This window comes from Coccinella septempunctata, chromosome 9 (genome assembly GCF_907165205.1).
Source record: "Coccinella septempunctata chromosome 9, icCocSept1.1, whole genome shotgun sequence".
NCBI lineage: Eukaryota > Metazoa > Arthropoda > Insecta > Coleoptera > Coccinellidae > Coccinella > Coccinella septempunctata.
Window position 1 is genome coordinate 14,139,457 of NC_058197.1, and position 20,709 is coordinate 14,160,165.

Sequence of the window (20,709 nt, forward strand, 5' to 3'; positions counted from 1 at the left end):
ACAAAGTTGCTTCAGTTGCTTCATCCAATATGATGTTGCACAGATAAATGATCAAGTAGGGTTTGCAAATCCTGTGTTGTTATGAGGAAATTCTTATCATCAGCATAGTTAGCAGAAAGACAACTTAAGGTTGAAGAACAATGTAGTCTATAAACACATTTGTATGCATCATTTATGTCCATAAGGAACAATAGAGGACCAACTATGCTACCTTACGGAATACCTAATTTAACAAATTATTTTAAGTGGATTACCCTATTTATTGAAACTTTCCTCTATTCCCACTTGAGTATTTTTGTTTAGTACTTCCCTATACCTAGTCCTGATACTGATGTGTATATCATGAACTCATCCTCAGGATCTCAGTGAACTATTTTCAAAATTTCTGCTTCCTAAAACATAAAACGTCTTATCTCTGCCTATTTCATTGGATTCATGTTTCTGTGAAAAACCTTCAATATCTCCGAAAGTATCAGAAATAGGGATAGTGAAGTACTAGACAAAAATACTCAGATGAGGATAGAGAAGCGAATAAAATAGTAGTAATAAACAGGGTGTCCCATTTAAAATAACGAAGTTTGTAGTACTCAAATTTTCAGAACAATCCTATGATCCGTTCTCAGTGCACCCACCGTTGGACACTCTGTATATAACAACGAATACAATGTTTCGGAAACGGGAAGGACCAAAACTGAAACGAATCCAGTTCGATTCTTCCGTTAATATCGATCCATCGAACGGTACTATTCCAAAACTAACGTAGTGAACACTCCAAAAAAAAAAATGGATGGGATGCGCCTCTGGGTCATTAGTTATTGGAGGAATAACTGTATGTCCCGCGATGCAACGTACATTTTTACCAACTCCAAGACCTGAGGCTGTATTAGAATAATTTCATATGCTCGTAATCTGATCACGCATACGTAGTTGAGTCAAATGAGGAACGTTATTCGATAATCGAATTTGACTGTGTTCCTGACCTAACGGGAGTCTTGTTAATTGCTTCGTAATGGAAGTCTTCGGAGAGATCCAGGATGAATGTTTTCTTGTAAAACGTCGCAAAAAAACTTTCAAAGTACTATTTTGAGTTGTACGGATATTCTTTTAATCACTATTGAAAAATCTTTTCGAGAAAGACTTGTACCTATATGTTCCATTATCGTCTATAAATTTTACGCCAAATACACCAACACAGACATAAATCTCAATGTTCTGGGGACTGTCCTGATTCCCCTGAAATTGATCTGCTATCCTAAAGGATTGTTGGAAGTCAACTGGCAAACAAAATTACACTGCTCAAAAAAATTAACGCACATTATGGAAATCTCAAATTTATTCTACAACTGAAGGTGTTCTCAATGATAATTATTTTTATCAGAATTATGCATGCATATGTTATCCACTTTCAACGGTTCTCTTCAATACAGATGTTTTTTCCCAGCAGGAATAAAAAAGACGATTTTATCAGATTTTGAATGTATTGGCTCCATTCTAAAATCAGTTGTTTTCGATCAATTCTAGTGATCAATAGTTTTTCTTTCGTTTGATTTTCTATACTCGATCGCTATGCAACGCTCATTTGACCCAAGAGGAATGTGCCCAAGCGGTAGTTTTGCGAGAAGAAGGGTGGACATACACAAGAATTGCAGAAAACTTTGGAGTTTCCCATACAAGTGTGTCCAGAATGTTGCAGCGATTCAGGAAGACAAGTATGAATGTCCGAAAACCAGGACAGGGTAGACCACGGGTAACAACTGCCATTCAAGAACGATACTTGAGAGTTTCTTCGTTGAGACAACGGTTTGCAACCGCTCGCCTCCTTCAAATTCAGCTTGAGCAAACTTATGAGGTGCAAATTAGCACTCAGACAATAAGAAATCGCCTCAGAGAATATGATTTAAGGCCTCGTGTCGCGGCAAGAGGCCCAGCTTTTACCCCAGCCCATAGAAGGGCGCGTTTGGATTTTGCGAGAGAGCATATCCATTGGGAAGAGGCCGATTGGGAAAGAGTTATCTTCAGAGATGAGTCTAGATTCTGCCTCTACCATTGTGATCGACGTTCCCTTGTATACAGACGTCCACATGAAAGATATGCTCAGTGCAATTTCCTGAATCCTACTGGTTTCGGGGGAGGATCGATTATGGTATGGGGTGGAATATCTTTGACTGCTCGCACAGACCTAGTGGTCGTTGATAATGGAGCTATGAATGCTGATAAGTATATAAGGAACATTCTTGTAGAGCATGTAGTGCCATTTGCCCAATACATTGCTGAAAATTTCATTTTTATGAACGATAATGCCAGACCCCATCGTGCGCGCATCGTTCAGGAGTACCTTGAAGAGGGTGAATTCTCTCGAATGGAATGGCCAGCAAGAAATCCAGATATCAATCAGATTGAGCAGGTTTGGGACAACCTCAATAGAAGGCTGAGAACTTCAGAAAATCATCCAGCTACTCTTAATGACTTAGGAATCCAACTCGGAGAAATCTGGGAAGGATTAGATCAGAACATTTTAAGATCACTCATTTTGAGTATGAACCGTCGTTGCCGAGCTGTAATTAACGCAAAGGGTGGAAATACCAAGTATCAAATCACTTATCAGCATTTCAGTATTTTGAAAATTGTTCATTTCTCTTCTTTCACATAAGATTCGGTGAAACCCTGAATTTTTCTTCCATTTAATGTGTCTTGTTTCGTTCAACCCGAGAGAACATAAAAAATAAGTTATAAAGTCAATGTAGAGTTAACTTTCATTAAAATAGAGATTTTCAGAATGTGCGTTAATTTTTTTGTGCAGTGTACATTAAAATCGGACTACTCATTTTCACGTTATAGATATCGAAAATTAAAGGCCAAAATCCATAAATCACCCTGTATCTCCGAAACTAATGGCCTTAGTTCAAAAGAAGCAACTTTCCTGAAAGGCATTCGCCACTAGCCTATGGCCAATCACTCGAGAATACCATATATGCTAGAGAAAAACGTAGTATTTTCACTTGAAAACCACATTTTCTTCTCACTGCATCACTGTCAACTTTATCTTTTGAAATCTGCATCAGAGAGTTCTCATTTACCAGATGCCGAATTGCAATTAGCCAAAAGTTCTGTTTCCTGTAACCATTACAGGAAAAAATGTCGCTTCTGAGAATCAATTAACGATACGTACAAACGACAAATTGCTGCTATTATAACAGCAAGAAATCATGAGAAATTGGAAGGAAACAGAACGTTAAATAAGGCTGATACGATTTATGCTCGTAGTTTGAATTGCAATTATAAGTTGCGTGAGAAAAGTCATGCCTAACTATAATCCGAATACTTAGAAAAAAACCCCATCACATTAATCCCACTGAAAAGAATTCAGATCAATAGATTCTCAAGATAATTTGATTGTTTCCGATAGATGGAAGACCCCACTCTATTTCTGTACCAGAAGTCACATCATTCTCATTTACATCCTGTAGTTTACTGTAAAATCAACAGTTTAGACATCAGGATACTTTGAGCAGAGTTCACAATCTGAAAACCAAAAAAATTCAATAAACTTTGAGGTGTGTTGAGTCCTCTCGCATATCGTGAGAAAACAGCCTTTCACGCCGAACCTTTCTGGCACAAATTTGGCGTGAAGCCTCGCCATTTCAACATGCTCTGCACCCATAGCAAAAAGATCCTCTGCATGTCGCTTCAGGTGCATAGAAGTCACTAGCCGACGTATCTATGAACGAGAGACCCACATAGAGTTGTTGACCCACTTTTTGGGAAACGTTAACATCGGATATCGTACATCTAAGACTTGGTTTCGTGTGAGTTTTTATCTTCATATGAATTCGCGAGATGGGATGTAGGCAACAGGTGCGGTCTGTGTCGCAACAATTTATTCAGAAGACGGAGTTTGGAATGCTACGGGGATGTGGCATCAAGATATATTGAGAAAAGAATGGACCAAACTTGTTTTCGAAGGTTCGCGTAGGTGGCATTTTAGTCTTATACGAACTGAATAGAATTTGTAGCGCAAAAAAATTGGGCATCTCTTGGATTTTATCGCCATTCGTTTTGAAACACGGAAAGTCATGTCTTATCTGAGATAGTAAGAAAACAAAAGCAGAAGAATGTAAAATTAAAAAAAGACTCACCCTGTATACAGGGTTTATTCGAAGGTGAGGCTTTTTTCAACAGAAGGTAGAACTGGTCAAAATGAAGCGTTTCACTAAAAATCACCTATACAAAACTTTCAAAATGACAAAGTTGAAAAAAAATTGAAAATGATTACTGAAATAGATCCTAATACGACCCTTGACCGTTTGTTAGCTGAATTATCGCAAAGCAGTGCGAAAAAACATGTGGTTTCTTTCAGGATATTGGCTCGTTCGATATTTACATGGTTATAAAAATGGAAACTTACAATAATTGCCGAATTGTGCTCATAACTTTTCAGTAACTTACACGATTTCATGAAATGGCCCATTTCGATACCAACTGACAGAAGAGACTTTGGACACAAGTGTAAAAAATAGAATAATACTTCGAGATTTCACCAAAAAAATTCGTCTAAATCATTCACGAATTTTTCCACAATGGGCATCACAATCTTCTTGTTCGAACATTCCAACTTGTCGTAAAAATGGGATGAAATGGGGAAACATCATAGCACTTTTTCAACATAACTAACATAAGCACTTTCAAGAAACTGCCTCGATTTTCTACATTTTTTTTACCCTAAATTGCACGATACAACAATTATGATTCTCTCAAAAGTGACCTAATGCATCTAATTCGATGAACTTGGTACTGAACCACTCATTGTCCAGCCATATGATTATGTTTTGTTTCGTTTTTGCGATGCCGGAGTCACCTTCCATAGTCCCGTACTTGAAATTCAATGAAATTATGTCGAACTTCTAGGGGTTGTATCTCAGCCATCTTGGATATTCTATACAGACAATTTTTGGTTAAACGACTTATTTTGATGAGTTCTACATTCTGTCAAAAAAAGCCTCATCTTTGACGTGAGTTGATTCAAATTTCTGAGTGAAGAACAGAAAAGATTTCTCAAATTCTTCACCGACATTGAACTTAATTCGAATGGAAATTTTGACTGATAATCATGAATAATTGATGCTCAATTAATCCAGTCAACTTCGTTGGCAAAATTCGAATTTTAACCAGACTTAAGCAATATTGGTGTCTCAGATTCCAACATATTTTAGGATTAATTTAAACTTATCCGTTGCTTTCATTATTTATTATATAATTCGTAGGAATTCTCCCGAAAATATGAGAGATTTTGAGACGTCGTAAATGAAAAACAGAGGCCTTGATAGTTTCTGGTCCAGTCTAGTGAGAAATTCTGATGAATTTTCTGAAGATTTCTTCATTTATCTCACTATAATTGATACTCTGTTCCACTTCTTGCTAGAAAAGTTTCGATATATCATTGATGATATGTTACATAACTTATATAGATATCTTGTCCATCCCCAGGCTTAAATTTCAAGACATTCCTATGTCCACTAGTACCATATTAGTCTAGTAGTTAAGCTGATTCGCTTATTGGAGCAAATCATATAGTATTTATCAGTTGCCTTTGTCAAACATCGATCTACTCGTTATCTTCACTAGGTAATCCAATTGGGTTAATATAAATCATCACCTTCAAGAAGCAACTTTTTATGTTTTCAATTCATCATTGACTTTATTGGTTAAAACATGGTATTTGCAATATGTCCATATATCTTTTTTTGCAACTAGATCCTTGTACTGTATAAATATGTCATCTTCCACTAACAAGTTCGCTTCCTGCCATCAACCTTCACATATAGATTATTCAGATGTTGGCTAATATCCACTAGTCACTAGGAAGACTAGTTGATGAAAAAAAATCCACGCTTTTGGTTTTCGACGTTGAATGATGTCTAGATTCTAACAGTATAAGGTATAATGTTTTCCAAGCAAAAAGATTCATTCGTAAAAATATTTTTTGTCCAGAATTCGACAGGAACCTCCGTGGTTTACCACAAACTCGGAGGGTATTACGGTAATCGACGTTTATCAAGAAGTCAATGTCCCAACCAAGTCAATGGATCTGGATATCCCTGACAGAATTCATACTTGATTTCACTTTCTTGCTCATTGAAGTATGATTATCAGAGTAAACAGTTACCAGAGTATTACGTTTGGGTCTTGATCCAGTGTACATATCAGTTATGAATGAATATAATGTGTTATAAGAGTAGGTACCAAAAAACTAACCTAATTTTAGTAACTGAATTTCTTGGACCAAATGCTTGATACATAAACTACACCCATATTTATATTCTCTCTTTGACATTTGATCCGAGAAATCAGACTGAAACACCTTCTACATGATGAAGAAGTGAAGAACCTACCATCAGTTCTTCATCTTGGGGATTAGAGCTTGTTAACATATAGTGAAACCAAATTTTTTTTATTCTAGTTTGATAACACGTCACTCATATCAAGAGCTATGAGTCAGGTTTATCACTTTGTCTGTAGATATGGCAGTTTTATAGGTTTTCAGAAAATAATTAGCTCTAGAGTTCTCTCAGGATACACTCTACCTCATAGATCACAAAAAAGGTTAGGTCAGGTTAAGTTAGGTTTGGTTTATGGATGTGAAGTTGGGTTAGGCTAGGTGAGGAGAAATTAGGTTAGGTTAGGAAATATAAGGTTATCAAGCTTAGGTTAGGTTAGTTTGAGGTGAGTTAGCTTAGGTTTAGTGAGTGCTACCTCAGTTCAGTCTTGGTATAGACACAGAGAGTACAAAAAACCACAATACCTGTACGTTTCAAGATTGCTTCTCTATTTGCTGTTGAATAATTCATATCTCATTCAAAATTATACCTTAACTTAGTGAATTAGTTATAATCACTGTAGTATTCAATTCCATGATTTCAAATACAGGGTATCCCGAACTTAATGCTTCAAAATAAGGTTTTAGATTCGAGACAAAATAGGCAGACCACTATTTTTGATTGGGAGGTACAGCCCACTGAATCTCGCCCCTAAAATAGTAATTTCTTTCTACCTCAGAATCCGATCACACGAAAACCACTACAGTGCGACCTATTTCGTCGATGGACCCATTGAACTCCAAGAAAACATCTCTTCTCTTTAAATTTTTCACGAAAATCTAAAAATATGATCGAATAACTCATTTATATGAATTCTAATCGTTAAGACACATCCTGTATATCATGATCGAACAAACGTCAAACACCATAATAATCAATTATTTGGGTTGGTCGCCACCACATAAATCTCACTTCTAATTTATTCGAAAATTTCGGGGTCAAGCGTTCAAAAGTTGTAGAACACGTATAATTTCTACAATGATGATAGTATTCACATCGCTGAAGTATGTTAGGATTTTTGTGTGGAAAATTCTGCTCATTTGAATATCGCATCAGTTCGTTTACGACTACTTTCTCCGTCGGCTCTACATGCCTATCTAGACGAGAGATTTTCTGTTTTTGGAGGCGTTTGGAATTCACCTTTGAAGTTCCTTCTTGATTTATTATATCCAGGGGAATATTCAGAATTCAGCACGATAGAAACCTTCAACACCTACTCAAATCGATGTGTGTGAAATTTGAAAAATTGGGTACTTTTCTGAATACAACTCTGTTTCAAAGATCCACAGATGTGTAGTGTCATGGATTTAGTTTGTTATTCTGAAAGGAATTTTGTTCCTCTAAGAGTGGAGAGTAATTTTTACTCTCCACTGGCACCAATAAATGCTTATCTATCCCATTCATAACAATTTCGCCTCAAAAACCAGATAAAGTGATAGTAAACGACTCCACTAGCTGATGCTGGTATAAATCATTGAACTGGTAGATCGACGTAGGTATTAATTAGAGAATTTATCGATACCCCATGGACATTGTGCAAAGAGCATTCTTTCACGTAGGAGTCTGTGTAAACGATTCTGGTACATTCAGAAACGAGGCAGAGCTGCTCAACCGCATTCGTTCGATCACAATGAGTCTGCCTCTGCGAGGAAAATTATATTCATTTCATGAACTGTTGAAATGATCAGGTCGAAATAGACGAGTCAGTTTATACTCCAGCCTCTACGTCCCACAATGATTGTGGCTTAGACAGTCGATTGCTTTGAAGCAACCAAGACCCAAGTTCTGCAAGAAGTCTTTCGTGAAATAATGCAATAAATACCACTGGAAACAAGATGGTGTAGTTGCAGCAGATTGTACACTGTTCTAGGAGGTTATAAAGCACTGCTTCGTTAAGGTATATTTTGCTCTACTTCTCACTAGGGCGGTTTTCATTGATGCATCACCTATACAAGTCTATATTTCATCACTATCTGCGATGGCTTTAAAGAGGCTTGCTTCTGCAACACACTGCCTGTATGCCTATTGAAAAAGTGCCTGTAGGAAGTTTTGATCGTTTTTTGATGTTTTAGAAAATGAAAAAGATATGGCACATTTTCGAAATCGACGAAATATTCAAGTTTGGTTATATCTTCAAGACAAATGCAGCCAAAATCAAGCAATTTGGATAACCTGTACAGTTACTCCCGGGGTACCTGTATATCTTAGCTGTAGCAACATCATAGGTTGTGATTCAGTCTCATCAGGTTGCACCGAGAGATTATACATTTCTGGATCGTTCCCCTCTGACTCAAGAACATAATCCAAGCCAGTGAATAACGAAAAACCACCTACTCCTGCTGTGGTTGCGTGGGAGACTCATCACTTCCCATATAAAGACGTACATACTTGGCCAGACCTCCTGGTTTAATAACTAGGAAATGGATACAGCACACGCATGGAAATAACCCCTCTCGGTAACTGTAAATCGATTCAGTGCCGAGCCATCTACCATCGTCTGCAAGTCTTCAGCCGATTCGTCGATTATAATTAATAAAATTAACAATAATAACGAATTATTTTGTGATTTTTCCCACGCGTATACGCGGAAGCAGGAGATTGTGATTTGCGGCACTTTGCATCGTCGAATAATGGCGTCTTGTTGCTAATGAAGATCTGGTAGTTGGTTCGGTGATTAAGAAGGAAACAATTGGGAAAGCACCAAGAAGATGCTGCTACTAATTAACCTCTGGGAAGATGCTCGTATTATGAGATGTTGTTGGACATGGATGAAGGAATTGATGGATCTAGAGGGCGATGGACACCAACAACGTCTGAAATTTATTAGGTGTTACCAAAGGAACTATTCAGAGAGTTATTGGTATTTGACATCTCAGGTCATTCAACTGAATGTTAAACTCTTCAAGAAGAGTTATCTTCCATTAGTGGAAGTCGAAATAGTTGAAGAGAGTTCTGAGACAAGGGAACTTCACCTTTGATTATATGAAACTGGTCCAGTGGATCAGTGAAACCCCTCAGAACAATCTACAATTCGCAAATGACCCTTGAAGAGTAACTAAATTTTATCCGTTGTTTATGCGGATTATTCGAAAGCATATCACAGAAAAATGTAAAATATACTGAGCAAAAAAATTAACGCACATTCTGAAAATCTCAATTTTAATGAAAGTTAACTCTACATTAACTTTATAACTTATTTTTTATGTTCCCTCGGGAAGGTTTCGAACGAAACAAGACACATTAAATGGAAGAAAAGTTGGATGATTTTCTGAACTTCTCAGCCTTCTATTGAGGTTGTCCCAAACTTGCTCAATCGGATTGAGATCTGGACTTTTTACTGGCCATTCCATTCGAGAGACTTCAACCTCTTCGAGGTACTCCTGAACGATGCGCGCACGATGGGGTCTGGCATTATCGTCCATAAAAATGAAATTTTCACCAATGTATGGGGCAAATGGCACTACATGCTCTTCAAGAATGTTCCTTATATACTTATCAGCATGCATAGCTCCATTATCAACGACCACTAGGTCTGTGCGAGCAGTCAAATATATTCCACCCCATACCATAATCGATCCTCCCCCGAAACCAGCAGTATTCAGGAAATTGCACTGAGCATATCTTTCATGTGGACGTCTGTATACAAGGGAACGTCGATCACAATGGTAGAGACAGAATCTAGACTCATCTGTGAAGAGAACTCTTTCCCAATCGGCCTCTTCCCAATGGATATGCTCTCTGGCACAATCCAAACGCGCCCTTCGATGGGCTGGGGTAAGAGCTGGGCCTCTTGCCGCGACACGAGGCCTTAAATCATATTCTCTGAGGCGATTTCTTATTGTCTGAGTGTTAATTTGCAGCTCATGAGTTTGCTCAAGCTGAATTTGAAGGAGGCGAGCGGTTCCAAACCGTCTCAACAAGTAACTTTCTTGAATGGTAGTTGTTACCTGTGGTCTACCCTGTCCTGGTCTTCGGACATTCATACATGTCTCCCTGAATCGCTGCAACATTCTGGACACACTTGTATGGGAAACTCCAAAACTTTCTGCAATTCTTTTGTATGTCCACCCTTCTTCTCGCAAAACTACCGCTTGGGCACATTCCTCTCGGCTCAAATTGCGTGTTTCGCGTTGCATAGCGATCGAGTGAAGAAAATCAAACCAAAGAAAAACTATTGATCACTAGAATTGATCGAGAACAACTGATTTTAGAATGGAGCCAATACATTCAAAATCTGATAATATAATCTTTTTTTATTCCTGCTGGGAAAAAAAAACATCTGTATTGAAGAAAACCGTTGAAAGTGGATAACATATGCATGCATAATTCTGATGAAATAATTATCATTGAGAACACCTTCAGGTGTAGAATAAATTCGAGATTTCCACAATGTGCGTTAATTTTTTTGCCCAGTGTATTTTTCAAAGACATGTCCTGGTCTCAATATACTAATCTAATGTTTTATCAATTTCTTTCCAGACGAGGAATGGAGCAACAACAACAATGACTCCGCCCTCTACCTTATGAACTCCTCAACGCCAAACGTAACATTACCAAGACCCTCCAGAAACGCAGAGATCCCGGACGAAATCTACGACGACTACCGTACAGAACCCAACTTCACCAGGTACCAGGATCCTCCGAAGACGGACCCTAGGACCCGGAGGGACAAATACCACCCGGAAGACGTCAGGACCCAGGAGAAGGACATAGCGAAGTACCTGGAAAAACCGATAGCCAAATACACCGACAACAAGTACCTGGAGAGGCAGAAATCTTTGGAGAGGGAGAAGCATAAGAGCGTCGAGTACCAGAAGAGCGTGGAAAGGTCTGAGAGGTGCTCAGATCGTCAGGTGTTCACCAACGGGCATAAATCCTTGGAGAAACAGAACTCGAGAGCCAGAAGCTACGAGTTCGGTTCGTCGGAGAACTATTATCAGGAGGAAACGGATAGGAATGGTAAATATCCTGGAGGTGGCTACTTCGATGAGGAAATCAGGAGGGGAGAGAGGGATAAAGCTAGTAAATACTACGACGATGATGGTTTCGATGAGAATATAAGGTTTGTACTGCCTTTTTTTTCAATCTCTCCAACCCAATACAAGGAACCAACCCTGAAAACAATGCAGGTCAAGAAAAAGAAGAATATAAAATGTATCATTGCTCCAATTCAAAAACCATCTTCTGTTTCAGGTACAGGAATTCATCTTACCTTGACAAATCAAGGTTTTCGAGCTATGAATCGGAGGAATACCATAGAGATCAAAGGGTCTACCCTAATCCCCCTGTTCCAAAGACAAGGCAAAGATTCAACGACGACTACCCGGAGAAGAAATTCAACAGGTCCCAATTCATCGAGGACTATCAGGCGGAGCCAGAGGTTAGGGCGAGGATCAGGAAAGAGATCGAGGATTACAGGAAAGAGCCAGAGATGAGACCCAGAACCAAGAAAAACGTCGAAGAGTACCACAGGGACCCTGAGGCCAGGGTGATGAGCAGAGATTCCACAGATTCATACAGCAGGGAATCACTACCAAGAGGAACTGGCAGAAATTCGAATAGTTACGACGCTGAGGTGGAACTGAGGAGCAAACAGAAACAATCTCAAGAGGACCACCAGAAAGCTCGAAGGTATTTTGGCGAAGAGGAAAGATCCAGAACGAAAATTACGAATGAGCAAGAACGCCACGCTTATCCAAGAGCAGATAAGGATGAGAAGTCTTACAAACCTACTGAATATTTCGAAGAACCAAGTAAAAATCGAAGAAGTGCGCAGTTTAGGCAAAGGAGTCCTTCCCCGGAGGTAATCAAGGTTTCTCCCCAAGATAGGTTCAGAGATGCTAAGGAGAAATTCTTGTCGATGGAGAGAGAAAGGTTGGCGAATCAGAGACGAGGGCAAAGAGAGGAAACCACCAATCCTAATAATAAGGTACGTTAGATGAGTTAACACAATGAATTTGTTCACCATCAGTTAGGAAGGCATGTAGGTTGTGGAGAAGATTTACTTTTGATTCTCTGTCAGAAGGTAGTAGAACTTGAACAGTAAGGAGTTTCAGTTCACATCGTGAAGACTTTGAATGGCACAAGTTTTATTCCTTCTTCATATTCCACTTTTTCAAAGCATTTGTCTTTCTTGTAACCCTTAATGATCTACTGATCTGTTGACAACCAGCATTGATCCATCATCTAGCACTGCTAGATAGAGGGCTGGTTTGTTCTCTCAAGAATTTCCTCTTTTACAAACCCTGGTGGTTTACTATTGATCCCCTATCTAACCCAGAGGTTGTGTCTGATACTTTACTCTCCGAAAGCACAGTTTTGGTACAGAATATACCACTGTGGATGAATGTGGGAGCATTTATCAAGAACAGATTGATCATTTACTCATTCGTTAGAGAATTCTTTGAGTGAAGTGGGTAGGCCAGCTAAACGAAACACTAAGAATGAGTCAAGTTGAATGAGATTTAGAATTAAGAGTCCCAATCTATGAGTGCAAAACAACTTTCTTTAATGAAAGACCAAAGCCTGCAGATGAGGTCACTCTGGTTTTTGCAGTCTTGAAACTGTATCTGAAAAGCACGTTATTCAATAAGTTGTTGAAGAAGTTCACAACTATCTGGTAAAATAAAACAACTATGGATTGGCCTCAAAGTATTGGGCTATCACAGTCCTACAAGACTATCAGTGGCATTTCCATAAGACGTACCAAATAATGCTTCCTTTCATAGTAGATTGAAGATGATTAGAAGTAGAGATAGATGACATTTCTGTGTTTTTGATCATGGAGAACAAAGTTGCGTTATCCATTACATAATCCTCTCTTCCAATGCGAAAAGAAGGTAAAATTTGGATATTATTAGCCTTCTTGTTTCTCAACTATTATCTTTATTAGAGGCACCAATTATCAATAATCAGATCAGATATCTCTGTACCTACCATTTGGGTCCAAATTCTTACATATCTGCTTTTTTGACAGATGTCACAGTTGAAGCGACACGAGAGCATGATGACGCCCATGAAAGACAGATACGATGACAGCTACTACGATGAGATCGGCGATGGCGCACCGAAGCCCTCTCCAAGACACTTAGAAGAAGTGAGGTACCGTAGAGAATCACCCGTGGACCGTTACAGGAACACCGATAAAATGGACCCGAAGAGAAGATCCATGTTCAACTTGATCGAGGATGAGCACAGAAAAAACTCCAACGAAATCGCGCGAGAGATAAAACGCAGATCGTACCTAGAGTCGTTGAACTACGAGGAGGAGAGGACCTACCACGAACTGCCGGAAAGTGACAGATATCCGTCGGAGAGGGACGGCTACAGCAAATCCTACCACGATCTTGACAAGGTGGGAGAGACCAAGTACGATCCGAAATTCACCAAGAACCAGAAGAATAAGAGCGGCGCTGGTTATAGGCACAGCTACGCCGAGCCCAAATTGAGGATGGAGAAGAAGAATGGGTTCTCTGAAATACTGCACAGGACGAACAGCACGGTTGGCAGCAATGGGAGGGTTGGAATTGCGAGCATCCATCCCTACTGAGTGGGAAATTGACACAAGTGTCGTCGATGTATTTACCTTAATTTCTTTTTGACTTCAGTACATGATCCAGGGGTTTTCTGTAATTATTTGTGTATTATGGGGTATTTTTATGTAGAATTGGTAACCTTTCAGCTCAATTGTATCACAGTTCTATGACAAAAAAAATTGGAAGGTCGTAATACTTAAACTTGCTCAATATATACATTTCATAGGTTTTTGTTGCTAACAACTCAAACATCAAACATCTCTTAATATTTTTAACAAGAACGGAACTAGACCTCCTTTTTTCGAATATATAAAATGTATAGAATATATGATATTTAGCCTATACAATTTATATTATTAACACTTGTAATATTTCTATTTTAATCATGCATAAGTATATAAAATAGTCTCATCTTCGAGCCATTGTAAACATAAAGACAAAATAATTATAACTGCTGAGGATCCATTCCTCCGAAAAATATATTTACTCAAATTTATTCTGTATATAATACTTTTATGAATATGACAAAAATATAGATTTATTTATTTTTTTATGTGCCTTCGTATTTTATAACTGTGAGATTTAGAGATTTTATAAATTATAATTATCGAATCAACAGAATATACTCAGTTTATTGACTTGTAGTTGATGTTGGTATTTCCGTTAGTATTATTACGAAATTTTTTTTTATGGTTGAGTCATTTAATATTATGATGATTAATTTTGTTGATGCTTTGAATAATAAACAATTTTATGTATTTGGAATGGGTTGAGAGTTTTATTTAAACGATTTGGTTGATATTGTCGAAAGGGAAGGGAAATTTAGATTTTTCTTGAATCGACAAGACTCAGTTTTTCAGATTTAATTAGTTGGAAAATAATTGAACAAATTGAGGAAGTTTCAATTTGAAAAGAGAAGACAAATATATATAAAAATTGAATATACTTCAATTTTGGAACTTTCGGTGTAAGATGAATCTTTTCATTCAGTAATGAAAACTATGGAAGATTTCTTCATATTTACTCTAACAGTGGAATGCAAATGAAATATTGGTAATTAATGGAAAAAAAAATATAATTCCGATTTATTTAAGGCTCCAAATGTTTTTGATATGTAAGAGCATCTCATTTGCACAGTGAATATGCATTTTCATATAAAAAAAAATGAGATGACATGCAACCAAATTTGTTTCTTCAAATACTACAATAATGTTCGCATGTCAACTTGATATTTTTACACATATTTTGCATTGAAACTCAAAAGATTCAAACCTTCTTAATTATTCACAAACTTGGGAATTGAAGAAAAATTTTTGACGATGTAAATTTATGACAAAAAATCGCTTGTGTTTTTCCTCACAAATCTATACTTTATGTGAATATAGTACATATTCAGTGAAAACTAATTACCTACATATTAATCATATCATGAATGATCTGATATCATAACTATTATATTGTTGATATATGTGACTAAAAAACGGAAATGTGTGTAATTATTTTTAAATCAGTTATGCATTCAAGGTTTGTAGAAAACTGAAATCAAATAATTACAATCTCATAATTCATCATTGTGTGTTGACTTATATTTGCGTTGACTTCATCAACATTCATCGAAATGCTACCACAAAAATGTTTGATTATGATGGCCAGTTTGGCTATCGCGTTTGCAGTAAGTACCAAAATGATTGATTTTGAAACTGTTCTCAAAAAAAAAATTAAAATTGATTATCACCTTGAAAGTATTGAGAAAGTTTAACCTGATTTATTCTAATTTCAATTCGATAGATGGCGTGGAGAATAGTATTCATAAAGATTATTTGTACTAAATATCATTCTTAAACATCCACAGAAAACAGCATGGCCATTTTATAAATACCCAACTCGAATATTTCAATGAACGGAATGCTTTTTTCTCGAAACAGCAATTCAACTACTTCCGGGAGATATCCTGTAGATGTAGCCCTCAGATATATATCATCTGTTACATCTATGCGCTGTCGCATTCATGTTCTGGGATATATAGTTAGATCAGGAACAATATTCCCTTTCCTTGTTGGTTATGAACACCTTTTATCTTGTATGTTGTATATTATCATTAATTTTGGTTTATACAAATCAAATTTTGTAAATCTCTGCCGAACATTTTGCCGAAAATTCCAACATGCTTCACCTTCTAGATATTTTAGTGCAATGTTACAATTCTCAGGCACCATCAGATTCAAGTGAAACATCTGCGGAGAACAACCACAGAATAGCGAAGGAGTGCTTGACCAAATATACCCTCACTAGCGAAACCATCTCTGAATTTCACCAAAACCCAGAAGATCCGCCAAAGATGATGCTATGCTACATGAAATGCTTCCTAGAACGCAAAGGACTGCTCGATGAGCAAGGTAACATAAATTTGGACTATAAGAGTAATGAAGACGATGAAGAAGAGTATTCGGACGAAAGTTCAAGTTCTGAGGAATATGTAGCTATTGGCCAATCTGCTGAAGATGACCTTAGTTGTTTGAAGCATCTGGAACCTATAAAAACTTGCAGCGATATGAAACGAGTATTGAAGTGTTTGCCGAATGTAAGATACTCTGGAAACAAATGAGAAGAAGAAGATGAATGAGTTGTTGAATGATTAAACAGAATAGGAAACTATTACTCCAATTCTCTTACTTGTTTTTAATTTTTCTAATAGAAATCATTTATACAATTTAAATTTCAAATAGCTAATGTATATAAATATTCTATTAATAAAGAGCATAACAATTTTTGAAAATCAATCAATAATTATAGCATGTGTGTGAGAAACATGAAATAATAAGAAAACAAAAGCATAAAAAGTGCAATAACACAGATATAAGTTGAAAAGAAGAGGTGCTAAAAATGCTTCTTGTGGAAGACTGCTATTCAATGTTTTGAAATTACTACTACTATGATCAACAAAAACACGAAATCTGACAGCATGTTCTTTAGCAAGCCAACCATCTTTCCTCACTTAAGATGTGTATAAAGTCCAAACTTCTATACTGTTTAACACTGAAAAAGTCGAGACATACACATTTGAAATAAATCTTGTTGAAAGTTCAATAAATTATTCTCTCTAGGTATAGGTAACAATTCTAATGCTTTCGAATGTAATTCAATAAAGTATACAAACCCTTGACTTGCTTATTACTTCTCATATAGGAAATGAACAATCAGCTCCTCCTCAGAAGCAGGAGAGTGGGAACTGAATCCTCTATCAAAGCATTTACTTTGGTCCTTTCATGAGGAAGTAGCATTGAGCCAAAGCATTACAGATTCTCAGTCCATCAAGTACCTTCAAATCGTTCACCTTGTACTAAAAATACGTTTTATTCCTCATTTTTATGGCGACGTTTGTATCGTCAAATCCACGCTGTTTGCCTTGGTTCATTTTCGAGTTCCTTCAAATCGTTTTCCAATAATTTGAATGATCAATTATAACGTTTTTCAATCGATCTTTCTCGATCTGGTTTCTGTTTATGGTCAGGTATCATTGAATGGCGGATAAAAAATCTAATTATTAGTTACTCGTTGATCATTTATCAGTTATATAATTAATTGTGTGGCGTATGAAAAAAAAGTGTTTTTTAATATCAAGAATCTACTATTGAAATATGTGTACTAGTCAGAGACTCACCCTGTATGAATATATTTCATCTCTACAATTGAAATAGGCTAATAAAACACCCCACCGATGACCTTCAGCAACAAAAGTTCCTTTCATGGCAGAAAAAACTTAATTTCTTTCGAGTTTTTCAAGCAGATTTCCTCGAAAACTTTTTTCTCTTAGCTCAAGTATGAAACGCATTGTTTAGGTTGTAATTACAATGTTAGGCGTCAGGTTTGATGGTCAAGTCCCTAACAGATAAGATAGTTGTCAAAAATCTGCTGAAATTTCCTTGGCAAAATTGTTTATAATTACATATCAACTCAATGTTACCATATTTTTCAGAATGTGAAATCTATCCTATTCTATCCTTTTTTTGCACGTTAGGAATGTTATCAATCATGTTGTCATAACATATCATTCGGTCTCTGCAAAAAAATTGATCTTCAGCTAATTTCGATTCCTTTGAAATTTGATAACCTTCATTATCGGACCATCTTATCCCTGACATTTGATATGAGTATGCGAAAACAACTTCTTCAAATTAATTAGCTGGGATTATCCTGAGGGTACAAAATTCATGGATGAAGAGAAGATTTCGATTGAATATGTGATGCGATACGATAGAATCGACCTTCGTATTGGATAAAAACGATGTAAATTAACGAAATTATTAATGAAAACTGCCAATTTTATTCCTTATTCATCCAATGGATATTTCTCATCGAGATATGACTGTGATTTATTGAGTTGAAATGGAAGAAGATTCGTTCGAGATTATAATTTGAATATGATATATGATAATGAGAAAAAAATTTTGTAGGTGCTAGGAAAATATACGGAAATTTGGTACTTGTGAAGGAATCTCAAAGCACACTTCCTCATTCGATATGAAAACATTGGTAATACGAAGAATACCATGCTGTATCTACTACACTAGCAAAGTTGTGCTTTCCAGGTGTTTTGTGAGATTTTGAGAATCATGGATTTTTAGTTGAACGAAAACTTGCTTTGATAAATGTGGGCGATGAGCAATATTATGAAAAAATCTAAATTTCTGAATTTTGGTCGATTTTCTTGAGGAAATTGCCTATGTACAGGGCCAGTCGATAAAACCGTTTGTGAGATAGAACAAAAAATAACATTTTTGTTTGTTTTTTAAACAGCTTGTATGGTAAGGGTAAATGGTAACTGGTAAAGGAAAGAAGTGTTTCTTTTGACCCCAAGAATACACTGTTGAACTCTTCATACGAGTCAAAGACTCATCCTGTAGAGTGATCCCTATCAATAATTGTTGAGTAGTGTATTTTTGTGGTGTTATTACCTCAGACATTATCAATATGTGTTTGAACCAATCGAAAGAAGCATCAGTTAAAGACTTTTGGACATATTCACAACCCAGAAGTTAACAGATACGTGAAAATATGCAACTGCCAAATTTTCTAAAAATCGATGTTCTTGAGCTAGATTCCAGTTCCTACTTCCACTAATTGATACCTTCGTGGTATCTAAACCACCATCGACCTCAACATCCACGCTACTGCACGGTGTATTTAAGTGACATATATCACATTTCGTTTTTAAGGTTGAGGTCATCCTCTGTGGCTTCTTATGAGGTCAGCAAAGCTGAATTCATTGAATTATTCAACGTGAAACTGTCACCTTTGCGGCAACTTCAGATAGTTATTCCGAGATAAATTGTTTATGGTACCTCAGGAATATCAATATCTTGCTGGTTTCCGCATGAAGTATGTATGTCATGCATTTGTTGTTTTTCTGAAGAAGAACTGAAGGTTTCCTTTGGGGAAGTGAAACAATTCTTCCTGAATGTTTTTTTTCCTGAAATTTTTTTACAATTATTCGATTATTTTCAGAGTGAAATCACATCAATAATAGAGACATTCGACTAATAGGATGAGAAATAATAATACGCTATCTAGGCTACACAACATCAAATTAAATGGGAATCTCTTGAAAGGTCACTTCCTGAAAACAATAGATTAGGTCTGCCAGGCAAGACATGGAGTAAAACATCCCATAAATAAATTACTTCGACCTCTATTTGTCGTAGAATTTCCAGAAAAAACGAGAAGTGAAAGAGGCGATAGGTTCCCCAGTTCTCAACTCTCTAGTTGACCTCTCACCTCTTAATTTTGCTATTTTCACAAAGTTATTTATTCTCGATGTTCGCAGTTCTTCCCTCAGTTTTGATAACGATTTATGTTCTCGTAGGCGAGTGCACGGAGAAGGTTATCAAGGAGAGTCAATTAGTTTCGTGTCCATATTTGAGGATATAGGTATCTAAAATTTGCAACTCTTGAAGAATGCATTTTAAACGATGAACAAGCAAGTTTTCGAATCGTATTGCTTGGAATATAGAACATTATTGGAAATGAATCAGGAAAGGAGTGAAATTGATCCAAAATTTCAATCTGTCTGCGGATATGAGGTGGTACAATGTTTGAAAGAACTGGTAACCATTGAATAGGTGAAAACCCCATTGTTCCACTCATAATACTCAGCAATTTTTTGCACATTAACCCAAACGGTGCAACAATATTTAGCAGCCGAAAAAAGATTAGTTACATCAGCGCCCCTTGAAGTACCAGCTACTTTATGCAGGATATTACTCCTAGTTTGCAACCTCACACGCAAAATTTTCCAGATGGGCTTTGAAACTCAGTTGTATATTCAGTTTAACTCCTAGATATTTAGTATTGAAGTTGTGTTGAAATAAAAGTACCATTGAGTTTAATACTCAAAGAAATAACCGAAAAGCACACTTGATTTTGTATATTATTGATGGCTATTCAAATGAAAACACGAAAGCTATAGTTGCTGACGATGCTAAATCGGTATTAACTCGAGAGTCGTGGAAGACCTAGTAGATTCTGAAGATTAGATGGTAGAAGATGGTGAAGAATTAGATGATGTATGCACTTTCAGCGGCGGGGAAAGCGTCTGCAGGTTTTCAAAGATGTAAAAAAATCGCCAGGTGTATATTAAACTCGAGAGTGTCAGATTAAGATACTGTCTTTACCCTTTATCTCAGTGTTGCAGACATGCTGACCCATTAATCTGACACTAAGCAAGGAGGGTTTTCTTAGTCTGACAGTTTGAAGATGATAACATGGCATTTTTTCGAAATATCTCCCCTCCTGTCCCTCTA

At 36.8% G+C, this 20,709-nt stretch overlaps 2 protein-coding genes across 2 annotated transcripts in view; both read left to right on the forward strand.

Annotated features, from left to right (window-relative positions):
- LOC123320639 overlaps positions 1-14,674 on the forward strand; it is a 52,126-nt gene extending 37,452 nt beyond the window's left edge. The window contains exons 5-7 of the mRNA XM_044908013.1: positions 10,854-11,436; positions 11,568-12,303; positions 13,351-14,674. Of these exons, the coding sequence (XP_044763948.1) occupies positions 10,854-11,436; positions 11,568-12,303; positions 13,351-13,923 (1,892 nt within the window). The 3' untranslated portion in view covers positions 13,924-14,674. The remainder of the gene's footprint in view (positions 1-10,853; positions 11,437-11,567; positions 12,304-13,350) is intronic.
- A 755-nt stretch (positions 14,675-15,429) lies between these two features.
- LOC123320532 lies at positions 15,430-16,953 on the forward strand. The gene is made up of 2 exons (XM_044907880.1): positions 15,430-15,581; positions 16,119-16,953. Exons 1-2 carry the CDS (start codon positions 15,528-15,530, stop codon positions 16,512-16,514), a joined length of 450 nt encoding a protein of 149 aa, XP_044763815.1. The 5' UTR covers positions 15,430-15,527; the 3' UTR covers positions 16,515-16,953.
- The last annotated feature ends 3,756 nt before the right edge of the window (positions 16,954-20,709 follow it).